This window comes from Maniola hyperantus, chromosome 15 (genome assembly GCF_902806685.2).
Source record: "Maniola hyperantus chromosome 15, iAphHyp1.2, whole genome shotgun sequence".
NCBI lineage: Eukaryota > Metazoa > Arthropoda > Insecta > Lepidoptera > Nymphalidae > Maniola > Maniola hyperantus.
The window spans coordinates 3904587-3929039 of record NC_048550.1 but is presented as its reverse complement, the minus strand read 5'-3'; the positions used below and the strand labels follow the sequence as shown (position 1 = coordinate 3929039).

The window sequence follows — 24453 nt, the reverse complement described above, 5'->3', positions numbered from 1 at the left end:
AAGATTCCAAGTATACAAACCCTCGTAATAATACGGAGGGAAATGGGAGCGCCTGCGGCCTGATCCATCTATTATAAATTCATGTGCACAAAATCTGCACAAAATAATCTCTGGTTGTCTGTGCTAATCTTTTTTATTTTTCTCTAGTGATTATATACTCTTTGCATTTTCTATCAGTCTATGGTTGCGATTGACTTTTAGTGATTTCTAATTTCTTTTCGCAGGCTTTCTTTTTTCATTTAGATTTGGTAGAATAAAAAGCCATTTGATTTAGTATTTTTAATAAGAAACAAATCTCCGTTAGCATATAAGTGAGCATGGCTGATTTCTTGGAATCCGAAGCTGAGGAAAGCGAGGTTAGTATGATCGGAAACAATGCTTGGGCTTCGCATTTGATTACGAATGCACATTACAGTGGTTATGCGGAGTTTATTTTAACACGGTGGCCTGATTTACACCTATAGGTAGATTCTGAGGACGAACAGCCAGCTGAACGCAAGAAACCAAAACGAAAAGCCGCCGTGCAAAGTGAAGACGAAGACGAGGAAGAGGAAGGTATGCTCGATATTAAATTGCAAGACCAATTAATTCGCATTCTAAACCTTGAAACGGTCAGTTTTCTTTCGCACTATATAAAGTAACGGAGTTAGATGCAATGGTTACAGCTTTAGTAACTGTGTATGTCATCATAAGTAGGCCACAAATATACAGACACTGAAAAGCTAAAGCATGTTCTATTAATTTACGCTCTATTCGTATACTAAGTTCATGGTCTTCTTTCCTTAATATAAATAACGCTAAGTTTTTATATGTATTTAGTATTATAAATTCAATCCAATAGTATTTTGTGAAAGAGTGCCTGTCTGTTACCTATTCACGGTCCATCTGCTTAACCAATTTTGACGAAATTTGGTACAGAGACAGGCATAGGCTACGTTTATCCTAACAAATCCAAGAATTTCCATGTTATTTTTATAAACGGACTCCACACGGATTAAGGTGGTATCATCTTAGTTATAGATAAAATAATTCATTTATTTATGTTACCTTTGCTTGTAAAGCAAATTGGTCAATCATGTTAATAAGATTAAATTAGTTGTATGAAACTTGTGAAGAGACAGTCTCTTCAACATATTTGTACACTAGATGATGATGATGTGACTTTGTCTGAGTGGATATAGGATCCAAGCTATTTCTCTACAAAATAAATGATGTGACTGTGACTTCTTCGTAAGTGCCCTTTTATTTAAAATCCTATAGGAACAATTTGATCTATGTCTTTCTCCTGAATTGCAAGCGACGTCAAAATTGGTTAAATGGATGGACCATGAAAATCTAGTAGAGACACAGACACATATAGGAACACTTTTCATTCAGTATGTCTAATCAGTCATTACATTATGCTTAATACATTTCAGATGATGAGGAGCGCTTACGTGAAGAGTTGAAGGATTTGATAGATGATGCTCCAATAGAAGAATCAGGTAGTGATGGGGAGGATTCAGATGCCAGTGTAGGGCCAAAGAAAAGAAAGAAAAGTGATGATGAACTAGATGACAGGCTTGAAGATGAGGATTATGACTTGATTGAGGAGAATTTGGGTGTAAAAGTTGCTAGAGTAAGTGGATTTTGTTTTCTTTTAATGGGAATTCCATTCCATTCCATTATGTGTCAATGTGACTGTGGGCATTGTGATTTCCATGATCTGCATAACATAATATCTTACACAAGCGTAAATGGAGAATTTTATGTTGAATGGAGAATATTATATTATATTGAAATAATAGAACTACTGGTTGTTGCTAGTACAACAGCATCTGCTCTGCTGGTTTATTTTAGCAGGTGTTTTTGCTCAACATTTCTGATACAAACCGCTAAGGTGTGGAATGCCCTTCTGGCATGTATGTTTCTTGAGATGTATAATACCATCAAAGCTAAAGTGAATAGGCATCTTCTAGGCAATAAGTTTATACCAGCAAGATCAACAATCATACTCAAACAGTGTCTTGAGGTTTTGAAGAACTTAGTAATAATTACTAAGTTCTTCAAAAACTCAAACTTCTAAATAACTATACAATCAAAACTACTAATGATTAGTAGTTTTGATTGTATAGTTATTTAGGCAATGGCTTATGCATTTGTGCCTGGTGATAGCAGAAGTCCATGGATGTGGTCTCTTTTTGCTTATTTAACTACTAGCTTATACTCTTGACTTTGTCCGCGTGGTCTACACAGATTTCAAACCCCTATTTCACCCCCTCGGGTTGAATTTTCAAAAATCCTTTCTTAGCGGATTCCTAAAAGCTATTATATTATATATATATATATAGAACCATCCAGCAGTTTGAGTTGTGCGTTGATGGATCGGTCAGTCAGTCACCTTTTCCTTTTTAGGGTTCCATACCTCAAAAGGAAAAACGGAACCCTTATTGGATCACTTTGTTGTCTGTCTGTCTGTCTGTCTGTCTGTCAAGAAACCTACAGGGTACTTCCCGTTGACCTAGAATCATGAAATTTGGCAGGTAGGTGGGTCGTCTTACAGCTGGCTTTAGGGGAAAAATCTGAAAACCGTGAATTTAGGGTTAGATCACACAAAAAAAATTAAAATGTGGTCATGAACTAATAATTAGTATTTTCAATATTCGAAGTAAGATTCACATATCAAGTGGGGTATCATATGAAAGGGCTTTACCTGTGCATTCTAAAACAGATTTTTATTTATTTTTATGCATCATAGTTTTTGAATTATCGTGCAAAATGTCGAAAAAATACGACTGTAGTACGGAACCCTCAGTGTGCGAGCCTGACTCGCACTTGGCTGGTTTTTTTATATATTTAGATATTGTGAGTACCATAAATTCAGCCATCTCTCATCTCCCATCCATCCTCACATGCTCATCCTTCATATCTCTCCAGTCAGTCACTCATGACTCATCAGACATTAACTGCTAGGTTAGCCATTTTATTTATAATGTTATAATCGCAAGTTCCTAATTTGTGTACTTTTTCAGAATAAGTTCAAGAGGTTGCGACGTCTAGAGGATGATGACAGTGACAATGAGGGCCAAGATGATCCTGAGTTGGAGAGGGAGGTCATCGCTGAGAAGCTGTTTGTGGGAGGCTCTGATGAGGTAAGATCTTCAAGGTGCTCAATTATTATTTAAATCTTCTTCCTTTAAATAGATTTTATGTAATGTATGTCAGAACAGGATAGTCGACTGCAATCTGATGATACGCGAAGGCATAGGAATTAAACAGACAATTACTATACAGGGTGTAATCCAAACGCTAGCAAAAACTTAGCGTTATTGTTATACTACCTAAACACAATCCAACACCAATAACCATTTGCCTCATTTTGTAATTTTAGTGATTTAGTAGTTTTCAAACCAGCAATGTATAGCATGCACAACTCGGGTCAATGCCCCGCTTACGACGCGGCATTGACTCTAGCGTCAGTCAGATGTTTAATTTGCAATATATTGTAAACTTTTTATATACAATTATAGGATTTTTAATATTTTTTAGTGTTTTTTTATTGTGGTATCATATCAGTAATCATCAGTATATCACCTGTCTTCGTGTTTGCCAGTGTTCTGGTTACATCCTGTATACTATTATTATATAACTTTATTTAGTAACTATAAATGCATTTAGGTACACAAGATTTGTAATGTAAAATTAGTTTTCTTTCATATTAAAACTATATATTGGTTTTAGGAAGATGAAAATCGCTCGGAATCCGCCGCACCGAGGGAAGTGGAATATGATGATGAGAATGAGGATCTGGAGTCAGATGCGGATGACTTCATAGTTGATGATGATGGCAGACCCATAGCAGAGAGGAAGAAGAAGCGGAAACATATATTCACTGATGCGTGAGTTTATATACTGCTAGCTATTGTCCTCAGCTTTTATGGGAGTGGTTCGTCATCCTCCTAGTTGGGGATTCCGAAGTTTAATCCTGGGCATGCACCTCTTAACTTTTTGGAATTATGTGCCTTTTAAATAATTGAGTATAAGCCCCGCAAATTGTATTGAGAACATTATGGAGAACTCTCAGCCATGTAGGTATCCTCACGATGTTTTCCTTCAACGTTAAAGCAAGTGATATTTTAACTACTTACAAACGCACATAACTCCGAAAAGTTAGAGGTGCGTGCCAGGGGTCGAGCCCCCGACCTCCGATTAGGAGGCTGACGGCCTAACCACTAGGCCTAACTAACACTAGTAATTAACTTAAAATACATATAACTAATTTGTAATAGAATAAAAAACTTCCCATTCTGAGAGGAGAGGTTGAGATGATGATGGTTATGATTATTTTATGCTAGCTGCCTCGGCGAACTTCGTACCGCCAAACAGTCGATTCTTTTTCAGGATTTTTTAAAATTTTTCGCTCCGTAAGAACCATCCCCGTACTTCAAGGAATATTATGAAAAAGAATTAGCGAAATCGGTTCAGCTATTCTTGAGATTTGCGATCAGCAACACATTCAGCGATTCATTTTTATATATAGAGACTAGCTGATGCCCGCGACTTCGTCCGCGTGGAATTAGGTTTTTGAAAATCCCTTGGGAACCCTTTGGTTTTCCGGGATAAAAAGCCTATGTCACTCCAGGTCTTTATCTAAAATCATGTAAAAATCACGTCAATCCGTTGCAACGTTGCGACGTGATTGAAGGACAAACCAACAAACCAACAAACAAACACACTTTCGCATTTATAATAAGGGTACCCTTATTATTCATTTATAGCACATTGCAAGAGGGTCAAGATATTTTCGGCGTGGACTTTGACTACGACGAGTTCGATAAGTACGGCGAGGAGGACTACGAGGATGAGGACGACGAAGATTTGGATGAATATATTGAGGATGAGGAAGAAGATGGTAAGTTGAAATATACATATAGAAAAAAAAACCGGCCAAGTGCAAGTCAGACTCGCGCACCGATGATTCCGTACTAGTCGTATTTTTTCGACATCTTGCACGATAAATCAACTATTATGCATTAAAATAAATAAAAAATCTGTTTTAGAATGCACAAGTGAAGAGCTTTCATATGATACCCCACTTGATATAGTTAACTTACTTCGAAAATTGAAAATACATTAGTATTTTATTAGTATTAGTTCAAATAGTTATTAGTTCAAATACTAATTAGTAGAATGGGTCTCCTGGTACAGCTAGTGAGGTGCTATCTAATAAATATTCTATGTAAGGGCGTTTGTGCACTCTTCCATATTCGGTTCGTATCCGTGATTCTTCGAAGTTGCCGTCATACGAATACGTACATTGTATTTTTTTACGGATCCGTAAAATCACGGATGAGTGCACAAACGCCCTTAATATGTCATTTCTCTACTTGTCTAAGGTGAAAGAAGAAGGACTAAAAAGGGCAAACCTAAGCGGCCCAGTAAGAAGTCGATATTTGAGATATATGAGCCAAGTGAGTTGAAGAGGAGCCACTTCACAGATTTGGATAATGAGGTGTGAAGCTTTTTATCATCATTTTAGGTTTATATAAACTTATTTACAGTAGGTACTATCCAATTTTTGTTCTCCTCGGAATTAAGCTAGTTTTCCTTCTCAAAAGTTAGTAAAAATGTCAGAATGTGCCAAATATGTGCTTTTAAAGCCTGGCCAAAAAATTAAACAACTCTCCATATTGCGGAAAACCCGTGGAACTAATTTAAACAAGACGTACACTTAGTGACGCTACTATACTAGTGGCGCCCTCAGAACAAGTTTTTTATATTTCTAGTCAGGCATTCTAAGTCCCGCAAATTGCTATTGCGCTAGAACCATGTCTCATTAACATCGAAATGACGTCATTTTGCGTCAGCCGAAATAAAATTATACATCAGCTTGAAACTTCAGTCTAGTGCTGACGTCACTAAAATGGCGGTTAGCAATTTGCGGGTCTTATTCTAGACGTTTACTACTTCAGTCTCAGTCATTTTGAGGGTGCGATAAGTTTAAATTATGTTTTACTAAAAATGACGATATTACCTATCTTTGTTTGTATCTTAAATATGATTCGTCCAGATACGTAAAACGGACATACCAGAACGTATGCAAATACGCGAAGTTCCCATCACGCCGGTGGAAGAAGGCAGCACAGAGTTGGAAGATGAGGCAGAATGGATTTACAAGCAGGCCTTCCTCAAGCCGCCCGTGTCTAAGGCCGATGCTCAGGACGCAAGGGACAGGTCTAGACGGTAAGTGAACTGTTGTGTTACATCCAGACAGCAAATACGCGAAGTACCATCACGCCGGTGGAAGAAGGCAGCATAGAGTTGGAAGATGAGGCAGAATGGATTTACAAGCAGGCCTTCCTCAAGCCGCCCGTGTCTAAGGCCGATGCTCAGGACGCAAGGGACGGGTCTAGACGGTAAGTACATTGAGTGTGTGTGATGGCCCCTACATACATTCTTATTACAGCACCAACGCAATGTTGCTTGCTTATCGATCTTCTATCGGATATTTGGAGAGTACACAGAAACTTCACAACCATGTTCCTTACACTATTTTATTACAGAACAGCTAGAAACCTTGAAAGTTGGCATCCTTATGTGGTCGATATGAAATCTATTCACATGAAAAGTTTTCGCTCTACGTTTCTGATACGAACTGTTAGCAGTTCGTATCACACCTTAGGGTGTGAAATGCCCTTCCGAGATATGTTTTAAAAAAGTAAAAAAATATATCTGAAAATCTCATTACACAATTTCGATTTCTGAACTATGAAATCCAATTACTTAAACTTCTGAACTTATGGTGTGAATGTGGTATGGTGTCTTTGATGCTGTCAGATGTGTGTCAAATATCAAATCAGCTTAAATCTTCTTGTAACAGGGGCTCCAGCACTGTAGTGAAGATCCGTCAAGCTCTAGACTTCATGCGGAACCAAACACTAGAGGTCCCCTTCATAGCCTTCTACCGCAAAGAATACGTCCAGCCCGAGCTCAGTATCAATGACCTGTGGAAAGTCTACAAGTATGATGCCAAGGTATTTCAGTTAGTAGCCATCTTTTACTCTCGTTTATTTATTACAAATAGCAATACCTTCTATTTCAAACCGGATATTGCCTGAGACTTCCTTCGCCTAGATTTAGGTTTGTAAAAATCCCGTGGGAACTCTCTAATTTTCCAGCATGAAAAGTAGCCTATGTCCTTCCCTGGGATGTAAGCTAACTCCGTACCAAATTAAATCAAAATTTGTTAAACTGTTGGGCCGTGAAAAGCTAGCAGACAGACTGACACACTTTCGCATTTATAATAATCGATGTTGTTTTTTTTTTAAATGATGAATTAGATGATGTCCGCGTGGATTTAGGTTTTTTTTTAAATCCCATGGGAACTCTGTAATTTTCCGGGATAAAAAGTACATGGGCTACTTTTTATCCCGGAAAATTACAGAGTTCCCTGGGATGTAAGCTATGTACCAAATTTCATCAAAATCGGTTAAAATGTTGGGCCGTGAAAAGCTAGCAGACAGACAGACACACTTTCGCATTTATAATATTAGTATAAGATTTAGTCTTGTGATTAATTAATATTCTCATTTTAAAACGCTAATTATTTCTTGTTAAAATTGGTGGCGAATTTAAAATAAAATCTCTAGCTGGTTTGGATGCAATGGTTAGACTCCAAAAGGTAGACCTTAGGCTGCATTATTACCTGTTTGGTGTGATCGCAATTTGCAGTCAAGTGCAAGCCTATTTATTTAGTTATAAAAACGGTATCATTGTCGAGAAAGAAAGTCGTCCAAATAAACTCCGTATATCATGATTTGACCATTACATAGTTTAAGGTAAAATCATAGGTTTTAAGAAAAACCTATACATATACATATTTTGACAATAATGAGGCATATACTCTGTATGAGGTTTAGAAATACCTTGTTTTTCTGGGTTGGATTTCCTTTAACAAGGTTATAATTGTATTGTTCAGTGGTGCCAACTGAAGCAGCGCAAGGAAAACCTGCTGCGATTAGTGGAGAACATGCGGGAGTACCAACTTGACAAAGTGATGGCCGACCCCGACGCGCCCATACCGGAAACCATGAGACTTATCCGGGACGAAGACATTGAGAGGTGACCTTTATTTTAAGTCATGGCGTCACATGGGTAAATAAGATGATTTCAAGCCTTTTAGCTTTTAGTTTGCTATATGAATTTTTTTATTAACATAAAAAATAAAAAATAAAAAAAATAGAAATAAAAATATCTTTATTTAACAAAAACACGTTATTTTGGCGTCGGTTACTAGTGGTCTCCACACTAGGTTAAACCTGTGACGTGGAGACCATATATGATTTCCTAGTGGGTTTTACTGAGGACTAGGGAAGTTTAGCGGTTAGAATATATTATATAATATTACTAATTACAGTTACAAAGATACAAACAAATATAATATGATGATGAATGAAAGGAGTGATAAATAAATAAACAAATATTTATTTATAATATTATATGTATAATAAACAAATAAACATACTACTAAGTCATTGCCTACGACGCGGCATTGACTCCTGATTTTGTAGTTTTAGTGATTTAGAATTTTTCTAACTCGCAATGTATTGCCTGCAAAACTCGGGTCAATGCCAACGACGCGGCATTGACTCCGAGTGGCGTAGTTATGCAATGTTCGTTGACCTCTAGCGTCAGTCAGATGTTTTATTTGCAACATAACGTACACTTTTACAAAGTGTTTATATTTTTTGTGGTATTTTTGCTCGCGTTCTGGTTACACCCTGTATCTCTATACTCTATAATATTCAATGTATTTTCGTACAGAATGAAGAACGTCCAAACAAATGAAGAGCTGCGCGACGTACACACACATTTCCTCCTCTACTACTCTAACGATCTGCCTGAGATGCAAAAAGTGCAGCGGGCTAAGGAGAGGAAAAAGGAGTTGGAAGAGAAAAAGTAAGAACTTTCATAATAATCAAACTCCTATCTCATAGTTTAAAGTTGACAAAACATATCTTAAAAGCTGTGATAGCCTAGTGGTTAGGACGTCAGCCTCCTAATCGGAGGTCGGGGGCTCGACCCCTGGCATGCACCTCTAACTTTTTGGAGTTATGTGCGTTTGTAAGTAGTTAAAATATCACTTGCTTTAACGTTGAAGGAAAACATCGTGAGGATACCTACATGGCTGAGAGTTCTCCATAATGTTCTCAATACAATTTGCGGGGCTTATACTCAATTATTTAAAAGGCACATAATTCCAAAAAGTTAAGAGCCCAGGATTAAACTTCGGAATCCCCAACTAGGAGGATGACGAACCACTCAAGTAGTTAAAATATCACTTGCTTCAACAGTGAAGGAGAACATCGTGAGGAAACCTGCATGCCTGAGAGTTCTCCATAATGTTCTCAAAGGTGTGTGAAGTCTACCAATCCTCACATGGCCAGCGTGGTAGACTATGGCCAAAACCGTTTTTACTCTGAGACGAGACCCGTGCTCTATAGTGAGCCAGCGATGGGTTGGTCATGATGATGATGTTATTCTGATGTTTAGTCTAGCATTTTAATTTTTTTTTAATCTCAGGAGATTGGCTCGTGAAGAAGCAGAGAAGAACGGAGAAGATCCCGAGGAGGCTGTGGCGGCCGTGGACGCCGCCCAGCCCGACGAGGAAGAAACCACCGAAGTGAAGTATGCAGTGCGTTCCGGCCCATATGAGCTGTGCAGGAAAGCGGGCATTGGTGAGTTGACTGACTTGATAACACAGAGAACATCGGAGAAGATCCTGAGGAACAGTGGTGACTGTGGATGAGAAAAAGCCTACTTTAAAAAACAACATAGAAGATTCTTGAAAAAAAGCTTGTTTTTTGTATCATAGACAACTACGTATCAGTACCCTTATTATAAATGCGAAAGTGTGTTTCTTTGTTGGTTTGTCCTTCAATCACGTTGCAATGGTGCAACAGATTGATGTGATTTTTGCTTGGGTATAGGTTAAGATCTGGAGAGTGACATACTACTTTTTATCCAGGAAAATCAAAGAGTTCCCACGGGATTTTTAGAAAACCTGATTCCACGCGGAAGAAGTTGCGGAATCTATGTAATAATGGTACATTTAAAAATGTGTGGTAAAGGTACTTATGTTCTCTGGACCAAGTTTTCGCCCACAACAATTATTTTCAACAAAGATTAGCCAACATAAGAAATACTAAAATGCACAAGTGTGTGTGCAAACTCCAGGTGCATTCTCTTTCTCTCACTCATAATTCGCTGGGGACAGATAGATAGATAGATAGATAGATAGATAGATAGATAGATAAGAGACCTCAGAATCAGCCACTTTACGGTGACTTATGAAGGTAAGTAGGATTTGTGTGATACATGATTATATCCCGTTATAACTTACCCTGAGAACATAGATCAAAGCCTGAGAAACAAAATTCTGCCTAATATCTGCTTTTCAACCATCTTGACCTGACTTTGCACGATTGTCGTCAGGTCCCCTCGTGAAGCAGTTCGGGTTGAGTCCGGAGCAGTTCGCGGAGAACGTTCGGGACAACTACCAGAGACATGAGGTGGAACAACCGCCGGATCCGCCCATAGACGCCGCGCAGCCTTATGTGAGTCTAATTATATGACTTTAGGAACATTAGTGATAATAATCAGGCTTATGTGAGTCTAATTATATGAGTTTAGGAACATTAGTGCTAAACCAGAATGCTGGCAAAAACGAAGACTGGTGATAGTACTGATGATTACTGATATGATACCATTAAAAATATATATATAAATCCTACCAGAAGCTAGAACTAAAAGAAAATATTTACTTTTGGAACATAGGCGCAGGCTAACGGTTCAGCGACTGAGGTACTGCGTCGCGCGGTGTACATGTGCGGAGTGCAAATAGCTCGTGAGCCGCTACTGCGGGCCACTCTACGGGACGCGCTCAGGGAGCGGGCCACTATCTCCGTGCGGCCCACTGCCCGTGGCTTGAAGGAGATTGACGAGAGCCATGCGTGTTATAGGTAAGTGTGCGATACTTTTTATGAAACTTGATTATGTTTATGTACAGTCAGTCGTACGCCTCTCCGAGAGAAACTACGCGAGATTCCCTTCGAGAAAAACTTAAGGAAATAGGTGTTCATATAATAGCCTAAATTAGCGATCTACACGATAGGCAAACTAGAAATCGTAATAGGCTTTGCGACTCCTGCGCTCCGCCTGAAGACGGTCTGAAAGCCGTTTGTGGGAATGAGTGTATCTTTTATAACAAAATTCCTCGATCAACTTTTAGACTCACCTATATGTATAGTAATAATAAATGATAAAGTAAATGGCTGGATGGCCGCGATTTACTGACGTAAGTAGCTTACGTAGTTAATTGACAGGCAATGTACTAAGGTAAATGAACTTTGAGTGTTTACAGTAGTGAATGTGTCGTAAGTTAATCATGTAAGCTTACGTGAGTAAAACTTACAGGTGTATCCGCGGCATAAAAATAATGCTAATAAATCTTGTTAACAGTATGAAATATCTAAAGAAAAAGCCGGTCCGCGATTTGTCGGGCGACCAGTTCCTCAAGTTGACGATAGCGGCAGAGGACAGGTTGCTGGAGATCCAGATCAGTGAGCTGATCGAGGGGAACACCAGCTCCAATTATTTAGAAGAGTTGAAGCAGCTGTACCAAAAAGTAATTAATTTTTATTTTTTTTATTTAGAAAACAAACAGCTAAACATATTAAATAGTTTTAACCTTCATCTAGAAATTTCATTAAGCCAGTGAAGTTTTCACAAAAAAAAAAATTATGAATACTAGTTCCTACTTATCCCGATCGGGTAGATATAATTATATTTAACTTTGGCCCGCATACAATAGTTATAGGCAGGTAAGGTTTGTAGCTACAGTCAGGAAACGAGTCAGGCACATTTCCTGATTACTTAACTATTTTCCCAATTTCACAATCAATACGAAAAGAAGCGTTGCAAACGAAAAATTTGTTCCATACCAACAGATATTTAAAGCATGGGTTGCTCTCTTCCCCTAATGATTAATTTAAACGTCGGTTACTCCAGTAGCGAGAGGTCTACAGTCCGCGACAGGTTGAGATAGCCATCGGGGCATGAGGCGGGGGGACACCCGCACACCCGCGCTCGCCCGCACCGGGTTAGTGCGGGGGCTGTGCGGGTGTGCGGGGCGTTCCCTCCCCGATTGGCATCTCAACCTGTCGCGTACTATAGACCTCTCACTACTCTTATTCTTTTATTTTTAATTATTTACTATGCCAAAATTGTTTTCACAAAAAAGACCTTATAGTTCATAAGACTGTTTCATTGTATTTCCTATGATTTTGGATTTCCCCATACTGTCCCAGTTAAAAAAACCGGCCAAGTGCGAGTCGGGACTCGCGCACGGAGTCAAAAATCACGTTTGTTGTATGGGAGCCCCCTTAAATATTTATTTCATTCTATTTTTTAGTAGTTGTCGTTATAGTGGCAACAAAAATACATCATGTGTCACAATTTCAACTGTCTAAATATTAGATCTTTTACCCGTAGTCCGGTTCAGTTGTCCGGTCAACCGGACCACGGAAAAAAAAATATTTTCCGTGGATATACGATTTAAAAATACAAATTTAGTGTGGCCACTAAAAAAATTAAATATTTACGTGGTCCGGTTGTCTTGTTTAGGGGAATATAATAGACCATAATATTAAAAGTACATTTTAAAATGTTTTAAAAATGTTATTTAATATTTAAAAATGTAGTTTTAATATTACGAAAATGTTACTGTCTCTGTATTAGGTAAAGATCCGGTACGTGCCAATTATGGTAAACAATAATGGGTGTTTTGAAGGGTTTTCCAGGATGCTGAATTTAATGATGACATTTGTTTTCAAATCCAAGATGGCGGACTTGTCCTTCATACAAAAAATAGACAAGGGTGTGGTTTTTAGGGTTTTCTAGGATGCTGAATTTGATGATGACATTCATTTTCAAATTCAAGATGGCGGACTTCCACTTTTTACAAAAAATAGACACGGGTGTCGTTTTCAGGATTTTCCAGGATGCTCAATTTGATAATGACATTTATTTTCAAATCCAAGATGGTGGACTTGCACTTTTACAAAAAATAGAAATGGGTGTCTTTTTCAGGGGTTTCCAGGATGCCGAATTTCATGATGTCATTTATTTTCAAATCCAAGATGGCGGACTTGCACTTTTAACAAAAAATCTAAATCCAGTTGGATTTGAAAATAAGTGTGATCATGAGATTCAGCATCCTGGAAAACCCTGAAAACGACACACTTGAGTCACACTCTTACTCACGGGGTGTGACTCAACGGGAATAACCCTGAAAATTGAGCATCTGCTGAAAGAATATACCAAATACCAATTTTCATGCAAATAACTTGAAAAATGACTTTCATACAAACTTCCACCCCCCATTTAACCCACTTAGGGGTGGAATTTCGAAAAATCCTTTCTTATTGGATACCTACTCTTTACAAAGAATAGACCCTCCAAATTTCATGTCTTTAGGGACCAGCGGTTTAGGCTGTGCGTTGATTTCACATACAAACTTTCATCCCCTATTTTACCACCCTTATGGGCAAATTTTTCCAAAAATCCTGAAACATATATTTCTTCATTTGTAACCGAAAACTCAAATACCAATTGTTATGAAAATAACTTGAAAAATTACCGACTTTCATACAAACTTCCATCCCCCATTTAACCCACTTAGGGGTGGAATTTCGAAAAATCCTTTCTTAGTGGATACCTACTCTTTACAAAGAATAGACCCTCCAAATTTCATGTCGTTAGGACCAGCGGTTTAGGCTGTGCGTTGATATATATGTCAGTCAGTCAGTCAGCCAGTCAGTCAGTCAGTCAGTCAGTCAGGACTTTGAATTTTATATATTATATAGATAGATATACGCGCGAAAAATATTACTCTCTTTCTGGGTCAGTCGGGTAAAAAGCTACAAAATGCAAATTTTAGGAAACTTAAAATAAACACTCTTCGAATTATAAAAAATATAATATAAGCTTCTGGAGTTAGCTAAGCTGGTAGTAAAACAATATGAATGATAAGCCTTACGTGTATAGTTACAAATCCTTTGTATTTCTGTTTTTTATAAGAACTACACCTCCACAGCGTTGAGCCATTTTTATAATTACTGTTTTTATAATATGGATGCCCATTAAGTATCAGTACTGTACCACCTTTCCTCGAAATAAAGTTTAAAGGTTGAGACATAATAAAGTATGTCGGTACTTAATATTTCAGCTCTACCTTCTGCTTAAGGCGAAAAATTAAAATAATAATATTTCATAGTTTAGTATAATACTTATAATCGAATTTACAATCAATAGGAACATCAAGATTGTTTTAGTTTTACTAGACCATAAAATGTTATCAAAAAGGTTATCTAGCTTAAGCACTAGATCTTCCGTGGTCCGGTCAACTGTACCATGGATAAAAAAAAATGTTCCATAGTCCCGTTAACTGTACCATGGATAATTTCTTTTATCCATAGTCCGGTTGACCGGACAACTGAACCGGACTACGGGTAAAACATCAAATATTACGGTTCATGAGATACAGCCTGGTGACAGACGGACGGACAGCGGAGTCTCAGTAATAGGGTCCCGTTTTACCCTTTGGGTACGGAACTCTTGGTCTGGTGGGAGGCTTCGGCCATGGCTAGTTACCACCCTACCGGCAAAGCCGTGCCGCCAAGCGATTTAGCGTTCCGGTACGATGCCGTGTAGAAACCAAAAGGGTACGGGTTTAATAAAAACTGCCATACCCCTTCCATGTTAGCCCGCTACCATCATCTGCATCATCACTTACTACCAGGTGAGATTGCAGTCAAGGGCTAACTTGTATCTGAATAAAAAAAAACACAGTGTGTATTCTGTGATTTGGCAACACTCCCGTTCGTCGTAGGACGAGTTCGCGGCGACGGTGCAAGCGTGGAACGAACTGAGAGCCGAGGCGGTGACCCTGGCGCTCACCAAGATTGTGATGCCCGAGTTGAGGCGCGAACTGCACGCTGTACTGTTGCAGGAGTCCAAGGAATACGTCCTCAAGTAAGGAAGAGTTTTGAATTTATTGTAAAGACTAGCTTATGCTCGCGACTTCGTCCGCGTGGAGTACACAAATTTCACACCCATATTTCACCCCCCTTAGGGGTTGAATTTTCAAAAATCCTTTCTTAGCGGACGCCTACGTCATAATAGTTGCCTGCATGACAAATTTCAGCCCGATCTGTCCAGTAGTTTGAGATGTGCGTTGATAGATCAGTCAGTCAGTCACAAAGCTGTGGTAGCCTAGTGGTTAGGACGTCCGCCTTCCAATCGGAGGTCGGGGGTTCGATCCCGGGCACGCACCTCTAACTTTTCGGAGTTATGTGCGTTTTTAAGTAATTAAAATATCACTTGCATTAACGGTGAAGGAAAACATCGTGAGGAAACCTGCATGCCTGAGAGTTCTCCATAATGTTCTCAAAGGTGTGTGAAGTCTACCAATCCGCACTTGGCCAGCGTGGTAGACTATGGCCAAAACCCTTCTCACCCTGAGAGGAGACCCGTGCTCTGTAGTGAGCCGCCGATGGGTTGATCATGATGATACCTTGCTTTTACTTTTATTAATTTCCTTTAATTTTCCTTTTATGTTATTGTTTATTTTGTTAGGTTAAGACTTTTGTTTTTATTTTATGTACTTATATTATATTATATTATAATAGGGCTGACCACATGTCATAGGTATAAAATCCCTTAAATAAAGAAAGAAAAAAAACTTTTCTTGAACACTGATAAATAACACATTTCCTCCATATCATTCATGTAAAACTTATTATCCCTATAATAATGTATTATTGATCTTAGGATTAAAATATCATAATGAACAGTGTGGCTAATACCGTTGTACACAATGGAAACTAAACTAAAATGGCAGATCTAAATCTATTGCTATTCCTTTCATAATGTTGCTTGCGGAAAAGGATAGCACTAGATTTAGACCTGTTAATTTAGTTTAGTTAAGAGATTGTGTACAAGAGAATATCACATTGTGGCCAATTTTATTGGTCACAATCTCTAAACTAAATTATCTATTTAGATGCTGTCGTCGACGTCTTTACGACTGGTTGAAGATAGCCCCTTACGAGTCCAGAGTGTCGGACGATGATGACGATGAATGGGACACTACCAATGGTAAGTCCATCATCATCATATCATTTATTCAAACTGTGGAATTGTGGAATTTGTAAGATAATGATGTTAGGTAATAATAAATTACGTAAACTTGGGTTCCAAACGCGCCAAAAATTTAAGTAAATGCCTTTACCAGAACAGATACTACCGACTTTCGGAAGGAAATGGTGTGCAATGGTTGTTATGGTTCAATCGTACTTCTTTAACGGTGATTACGCACTGCACTTCCGTTATCTGAGTTCTATCCGTCATCCGTGAGAATGCCAGCGATTATCTACGACATATGTCATAAGCCGTCATACAAAACAAAAAGGAACGTATTTTCACGGACTCTGATCAGATGAGTGCGTAACCGCCGTATTTTTCAACAAAAAGCAATCAGTGTAACACATTTTGTATAAAAATATATGATCCATACTAATATTACAAATGCGAAAGTGTGTCTGTTTGTCTATCTGTCTGTCTGCCTGCTAGCTTTTCACGGCCCAACAGTTTAACTGATTTTGATGAAATTAGGTACCGAGTTAACTTAAATCCCGGGGAAGGACGTAGGCTACTTTGTATCCCGGAAAATCAATAAGTTCCCACGGGATTTTTGAAAAACCTAAATCCACGCGGACGAAGTCGCGGGCATCATCTCGTATTTACATAAAGGTGACGTCAAATCGTAAAAATATCATTTGTCAGGTCTCCGCGTGATGTCGATCGCGTACGTACCGGACCGCGTGCACTGTGCGTTCGCGTGCGTCGTGGCCGCCGCGGGTGAGGTCGTGGACCACTTGCGGTTGCCGCACATCCTATACCGACGCAACGCGTGGGACGCGCTCGAGAGACGCAACAAGGAAGGCGACATGACCGCCCTGCGACGGTATGTGTTTTAACCTACTCTAAACCTCATAAGACAACGATTTAGCGGGTCGACTAGAACCCGAAAGGCTGTACTTCATACACCATCTTTTGGTTGGATTTGGATTGGACTATTATAGTGCTGTATTAAGACACAAGATTTTACTTCTATTTGGAGACGAAAGAGGAATATTGTCCATGAGCAAAAAAATATACGCTCCGGTATAACTTGCTCACGATCGCGTACGTACTAAATCGCGCGCACGACGCGTTCGCGTGAGTCGTGGCCGTTACGGGCGAGGTCGTGGACCACTTGCGGGTGCCGCACAATCTATACGGACGCAACGAGGATGGCGACATGACCGCCCTGCGATGTGTGTTAGCCTATAGTACGCGACACGTGGATATGGTAATCGGGGAGGGATCATCCCGCACATCCGCACAGCCCCCGTGCTAACCCTGTGCGGGCGAACGCGGGTGACGTCCCCTGCCTCATTCCCCGATTTCCATCTAAACCTGTCGCGGACTATACTTTAAATCTTGTAGCTCAGCATTTTAGAGGGTCGTCAAATATACGAAAAGTGATAGTTTTAGCCCCACCCTTTCATATGTCTAAAAAAAGTTATTTCTTCCAGATTTATTCTCCGCAAGAAACCGCACGTGATCGTAATAAGCGGTGAATCGCGAGAGGCGTTGAACCTCAAAGCGGACGTCGCAGAGTGCGTGCAGCAACTGATCGAAGACGAGCAGTTCCCGCGCATCCCTGTCGAGATAGCTGATAACACCATCAGCAAGATTTACAGCAACAGCATTAGGGGACGGGTATGTTCAATGTAGTAACTAGCTGAATCACCTCTACGAAATGTGAGGCCTGGAAATCGTAGGGGGGGAGCTGCGAGAGGCTTTGAGTTTGAACTTCAAGATGTCATCAAGAAAACCCTTAAAAACCATAACCAAAAACCACTATCGATTGAAGTGCTAATATTATGTTATATAAGCTGATTTTTCATCCTGGCGTATTAACCTTTGCTGAATCTGCTGTGCTTATATTTTGACCATTGATATAATTAGTAGATGACAAATCATGAGCAAAATGTCATCGCTCAAGTGGCCAGGTTTGCACACATAATATACACATCTATCAACTTCAGTTTATTATAAACCTTAACACTTGAACATAAAGTTTAGTAACGATTGTGAATATTTTTTGAAATAAATTGCTTTTATTTTTCGTGCCGCTTTTGAAGCACTTATTCCTAATCCTGTAGATACTCATATCGGTGATTTTGACGATTGATTTCAGAATGACTTTAGAGAATATCCCGACACATTACGACAGGCGATATGCCAAGGTCGCTTACTACAAGACCCACTCATGGAGATATCACAACTCTGCGGACCCGACGAAGAAATCCTCTGTCTCAGATACCACCCTCTCCAAGACCATGTAGCTAAAGAAGACTTACTCGAAGGCATAGAACTAGAATTCGTAAATCGAGTCAACGAAGTAGGGGTTGACGTTAACGAAGCAGTCTTAACCGGACGAGGGACGGAATTACTACAATTCGTATGCGGTTTAGGACCAAGGAAGGCCCAAGCGTTAATGAAACTCTTCAAACAAACCAATCAGAAACTAGAAAATAGAACACAACTTGTAACAGTGTGTCACATGGGTCCGAAAGTCTTTATTAACTGTTCTGGGTTTATAAGGATAGATACAAGCAGTTTAGGGGACAGTACTGAGGCGTATATTGAAGTACTTGACGGATCCCGAGTCCATCCGGAAACGTACGAGTGGGCAAGAAAAATGGCGGTTGACGCTTTGGAATATGAGGATGAGGATGCCAATCCTGCGGGAGCCTTAGAAGAAATCCTAGAAGCACCAGAAAGATTAAAAGACTTGGATCTCGACGCTTTTGCTGAAGAATTAGAGAGACAGGGCTTCGGCAATAAGAGCATAACACTATATGATATCCGAGCAGAATTGAACTCTAGGTACAAAGATCTTAGGGTTGCTTATCGATCCCCAACCGCTGAAGAGCTGTTCGATATCTTAACCAAAGAGTCGCCGGAAACTTTCTTTGTGGGGAAAATGGTTTTGGCCACAGTAGTAGCCATCACTCATAGAAGGCCGGAAAGGGAAAAGTTGGATCAAGCAAATCCAGTAAGGAACGATGAGACTGGACTCTGGGAGTGTCCCTTTTGTCGGAAAAATGATTTTCCTGAGTTGTCAGAGGTAATATTTTTTTTAATTTTTTGTTGATAGAATGAATATATGTATTTCGCATCAAAGCTGTAAATTAATTAAATAATTTAGTCCTGCAAATCCATTGAAAATTTGTCCTACTACTACTTTCTTCCCCTTTGTTAGTTTGTACGCATTATAGCTCCATAGCTTGTGAAAAAAATATTTTTATATTCGGATATTTTGGACCCACAATGAATTGAACAAATTTTCAAGCAAAACAACTTTAAATTGAGTGTACAATAATTACAGTGAAGTTTCAACTACTTTCATTGAGATTTTTGGTTCTCCTGTAAAATTTAATTTCACTATTTTGTTTGCTAGCTCCTCAATTACGTTTCTTTAAAGGGGCTTATAATAGGTATAAAATTATTTTGACTTTGACTTAGACTATGGTAATGTTGTATGCTAATGGTATGGTGGATTTTTTAGGTATGGAACCACTTCGATGCCGGCTCGTGTCCGGGACAAGCAACCGGCGTACGAATACGACTAGACAACGGCCTGTCCGGCTACATACATATAAAGAACCTGTCTGACAGACACGTGACGGACCCTACGGAGAGAGTCCGGATAGGCCAAACGATACACTGTAGGATATTGAAGATAGACGTCGAGAGATTCTCCGTGGATTGTTCCTCCAAATCTTCCGACTTGTTGGACAAAAACAATGAGTGGAGGTAAGATTGGCGTTTTTGTGCTGATGTTTTATTAGGGTTCTGTATTAAAACAAGGAACTGTTATAGTTTCTGTTTGGAATGTTAGAACTGTTCAGAATGGGGATGACGCCTATGACAAAAATAAATTATTTTTTAGTAAATTACATTCGCTGCTAGTTTTAAGTTTGCTAACCATTTTAAATTATTGATTTATCTAAAAAAGTACGCCAAATTACGTCAAGTGTGTATGACGTCACATCTGCTTATTTCATACAACTCCCTTACTAAGCGAGCGTTTTGACGTTTGATAAACTTATATATTATAATAGGTACTTATTAATTAATTATATTATATAATATTTTACTACTTCATTTTTCTGTATTGTGTGTAAGTACTATCCAACACACCTAGTTTCTCCTTTCACCAAAGGTTGTCTGGTAGAGATTGCTGTGAGCAATAAGGCCGCCTTTGCATACAATTATTTTTTAGTTTTAGTTTCTTTGTTTTTGTCATGTTATGTAATATTTTTTGTGTGCAATATATTCGAATATATTCTATGCGCAAAAGGATATAGCACTACCTTTCGTTTTCGACCTGCGTACAGTTTGAATTAGCTCAATCTATTAAGGCAGATCAATATCCTTAGTACGACTTTGTTCGTTTCGAACGTTGAAACCTCAAACCTCACGGTAAACCTCACAGTAACCTCAATGACTATCCAGTTTCAGTCTTTTATTCAATACAATCGATTTTCAATTACCAAAGTTAAATTATGAACAATTTTGAACTTTAAAACAATACTGCTTAGGGCCATTTTACTTTGACGTTATACCTATTATGTTTTCGATACCCGAAATCTGTCAATCAACGTGCAAAGTTGTATTAAGGGTCATTTCAACTTGTATTTTTAGACCTCCAAAAGACCCATACTACGACCAGGAAGTAGAAGACAAGGACGTCCGCAAAGACACTGAAGCTAAACAAACCAAGGAGCGTTTGCAGTATGTCAAGCGAGTCATAGTGCATCCCGCTTTCCATAATATAAGCTTTGCCGAGGCTGAGAAGTTCATGGAGAATATGGCTCAGGGAGAAGTTATTATCAGGCCTAGTAGTAAGGTTGGTGGAGAATCATTGTTATGATTTTTTTCATCTTGCGTTCTGCTACACAGCAGACAAGCACAGCAGCACAGCAGAGAAGCAGAATGGGTCTGCAAGTCATAGACCCATTACGCACGTTCGTCTCAACTCAGCATTTTTTATAGAAGTCACCATGCCTATGCGCATGTAGTCGCGGCAACTTCCATAATATAAAATACGGTCTACTTGAATAGTCAAAGAATTACCGCTGGTTCAGTGTGTCCTTCCAATTCAGCAAGGAAATCTGTACCTATTTCCTTTTTTTTGTAGAGTTAGTTTGACTATGTATTTTTTTTTTGCATTTTTTGATAATCTGACCAAAACCCCTCTTTATTGCAGGGCGCGGACCACCTGACGGTGACTTGGAAAGTGGCAGATGGCATCTGCCAGCACATTGACGTGCGGGAAGAAGGGAAAGAGAACGCTTTCTCACTAGGTTTGTAACATCTTAAATTATCTGCCATAGAAATTATAAAAATGTTTGGCCGAATAAATATCATTGATTGCACTTTCTCATCAGGTCGTAGTCTTTGGATACAAGGCTCTGAGTTTGAAGATTTGGACGAAATTATCGCGCGGCACGTCACACCAATGGCGGGTCATGCGCGCGATCTCATTTCGTACAAATACTACAAACCGCTCGGCGGAATGCGAGACAAAGCCGAAGAAATACTCAAGGAAGAAAAGGCGAAGAATCCTAATAAAATCCACTACATCATTTCCGCAGCTAAGAACCACCCTGGTAGATTCCTCCTATCGTATCTTCCTAGGTCGAGATGTACGCACGAGTACGTATCGGTGACTCCAGATGGGTATAAGTTCAGACAGAGAATGTTTGACTCCTTAGCTAGTTTCCTCAAATGGTTCAAAGAGCACTTCCGAGACCCACCGCCTTCTGGTACTCCGGTTCAAAGGACGCCCGCGCTACGTACTCCCCACGGTGGGATGACGTCATCGATGTACCACACTCCCGCGGCACACACTCCTGCGTTCCACACTCCCGCACACACCCCTGGTCCCGCATACATCAATACTCCATACACCCCGTCTGCTCAAACCCCATACATGACACCGTTCGCCACGACACCCAGGCAACCCGACTTCCTAACCCCCGCCGTACCGCGTCACAAGCCAATAGTCCAAATGCCGGTATACACGGAGCCTTCGGACTGGCAAAAAGCTGCCGAAGATTGGGTGCGACACAATCGAACCGTACGCGACACACCCGTTACCCCACGAAGCGACGGAATGTCCACGCCTAGAGATTCATCGAGAACGCCGCGAATGGATTCTCGGTCGACTCCCCGACACGACATGCGTTCTACCCCCCGACATGACATGAGAACCCCCCGACACGACGGGCGAAGCACTCCCCACAGTCACGGTTCCGGGCGATCATCTCGCGCCCACTCGGCCCGATCCACCCCCCACACGAACACGTCTCCCCGTTCTATGTCTCTGGGCGATGCGACGCCGCTTTACGACGAAAACTAAGCCGAAGTCATCGAGGGAATGTTTTTATTTTTGTACGATATGAAGCTCTGAGCTACTTAGGGCCGTGCCGCGATAAAATGTAAAAAAAATGTATGTAAATCAGGGATAATTTATGTGAACGCAAAACCGGGCGGTTTTTACTCAATTAGTTACGAGAAGGCCGCTATGTCATAATGTCTTGCGTATATTATAACTTTATCATTTACTACACTCGATAGAAGATTGCTGTAGTATTAAAGTTTCGTAATTGTAACCGTTTACGTGATTAGTCGTTATTATTCGCCGCTGAGCCTTGAGTTCAAGTCATTTTAGGATCGACATTATGTTGTACCTAATTTATAATTACATAACTATAAACAAATAAAATTTAAATGTCTGTTGGTGATTTCGAAATACCTGTCATTTATTAAACCCTAAGGATTATTTACATGTTACCAAAATCAGAAAATTATCCATGTTAATCTTCGAAACGGCTGAACCGATTTTGACGGTACTTTCACAGGCAGGTATCCCGGAAAATAAGGATTCGTTCAGGATTTCTAACTAAAAACCCCAAATTCACGGAAACTAAATAATTTTGTATGAACGAACGTCTTGACAGTTGGCACGGGTTTACAAGACAAGTCTAAGGCTGAAATCTATAGAGCCTACATGAACTTTGCTCAGACTAACGTTGAGATCTATAGAGCGTACTTTGACCTTGCTTAGACTTAAATTTCAGTTAAAATGAAACAGATTTATGTTAGCGATATAACGTTGTCTCATTTTAACAGTCTTAAATATCAGATTCAAGACACTGTTAAAACAAGACAGCGTTATATCTGTCTCGTTTTAACTGAAACTTAGTCTGAGCAAAGTCAAAGTGAGCTTTATAAATCTCAGCCTTAAACTTGAGCATCATCAAAGTACGCTTTATATATCTTAGCCGAAGAGCGGCCGGCTTTCGCAATACATCGCTTGCTACTAGTAATATTTGTAGTATAGGAGCTTATGGCGTTAGTGTATTTGTAAATTCGGTAATAAAATAATCATTTTATATTAGACATATCTGCTAATTCAGGGCGGTTACGCACTCATCCGATCCGAGTCCGTGAAAATACGTTCCGAATTAGTCATAGAACTATTTGTATGGTAGCTTATGACATGTGACGTATATATTTTTCACGGATTCGGATCGGTTGAGTGCGTGATTGCTCTTACAGTCCTATACATAGTAAGCTACTTTACTTTAATCGTGTGTATTTTTCTTAACTTTGAAAATAATACTGAATTTTTGAAATAAAAATAAAACCATTCCATACTAATTTTGTTTCGATTTTTTTTGGTTACACCAAATTATTTATCCTACCTTTGTAAAATTTCAATGAAATAGCTCTTTCTCTTCTTTATTTTTACCCGAATACTCTATTACTCTATTGTTCTCTATTGTTAAGTTTTTTTAAATAGATTTTGAGGTCTAAAATTAGTATGGAATATCTAATAGTAAGTAGCGATTTACCCTTGGTAATCCCAAAACTAGCTAAATCAATAATTATTATTATGACTGAGGCCTCAGTATACATACATAGATAGTGAAGGTTTATTTTAAGACATAATATTATGTAGATATTGGTGTTTTATTCGGGCTTTAGTTACGCCAAACTTCTGGTACGCTCTTTGTGATTGTACTAATTCAGGCGAAACAAAGTCTAAAATAAACCAACTTTACAGCACTAAGGGCCTGCGCAGACTGAACGATGGGGCGGCAGAAGATTTTAAATTTATCAATTGAATTTAATATTTATCCAATCGAAATAAGGTTTATTATAGTTCAATGCTCGGTGATTGACTTCGGAGCATCGCAGCGCAGTTATCTCAGAGCACCGAGCATTGAA

At 39.3% G+C, this 24453-nt stretch overlaps 1 protein-coding gene across 1 annotated transcript; it reads left to right on the top strand.

Annotated features, from left to right (window-relative positions):
- Positions 1-181: 181 nt before the first annotated feature.
- Positions 182-24453, top strand: Spt6 (transcription elongation factor Spt6). The gene is made up of 24 exons (XM_034975878.2): positions 182-356; positions 465-555; positions 1419-1618; positions 3012-3131; positions 3721-3878; positions 4758-4891; positions 5376-5491; positions 6050-6222; positions 6860-7013; positions 7958-8100; positions 8803-8937; positions 9562-9716; positions 10474-10595; positions 10816-11000; positions 11500-11665; positions 14930-15072; positions 16103-16197; positions 16885-17065; positions 17679-17865; positions 18347-19279; positions 19721-19968; positions 20860-21064; positions 21425-21521; positions 21606-24453. The coding sequence occupies exons 1-24, from the start codon at positions 318-320 to the stop codon at positions 22577-22579; spliced, it is 5154 nt and encodes a 1717-aa protein (XP_034831769.1). The 5' UTR covers positions 182-317; the 3' UTR covers positions 22580-24453.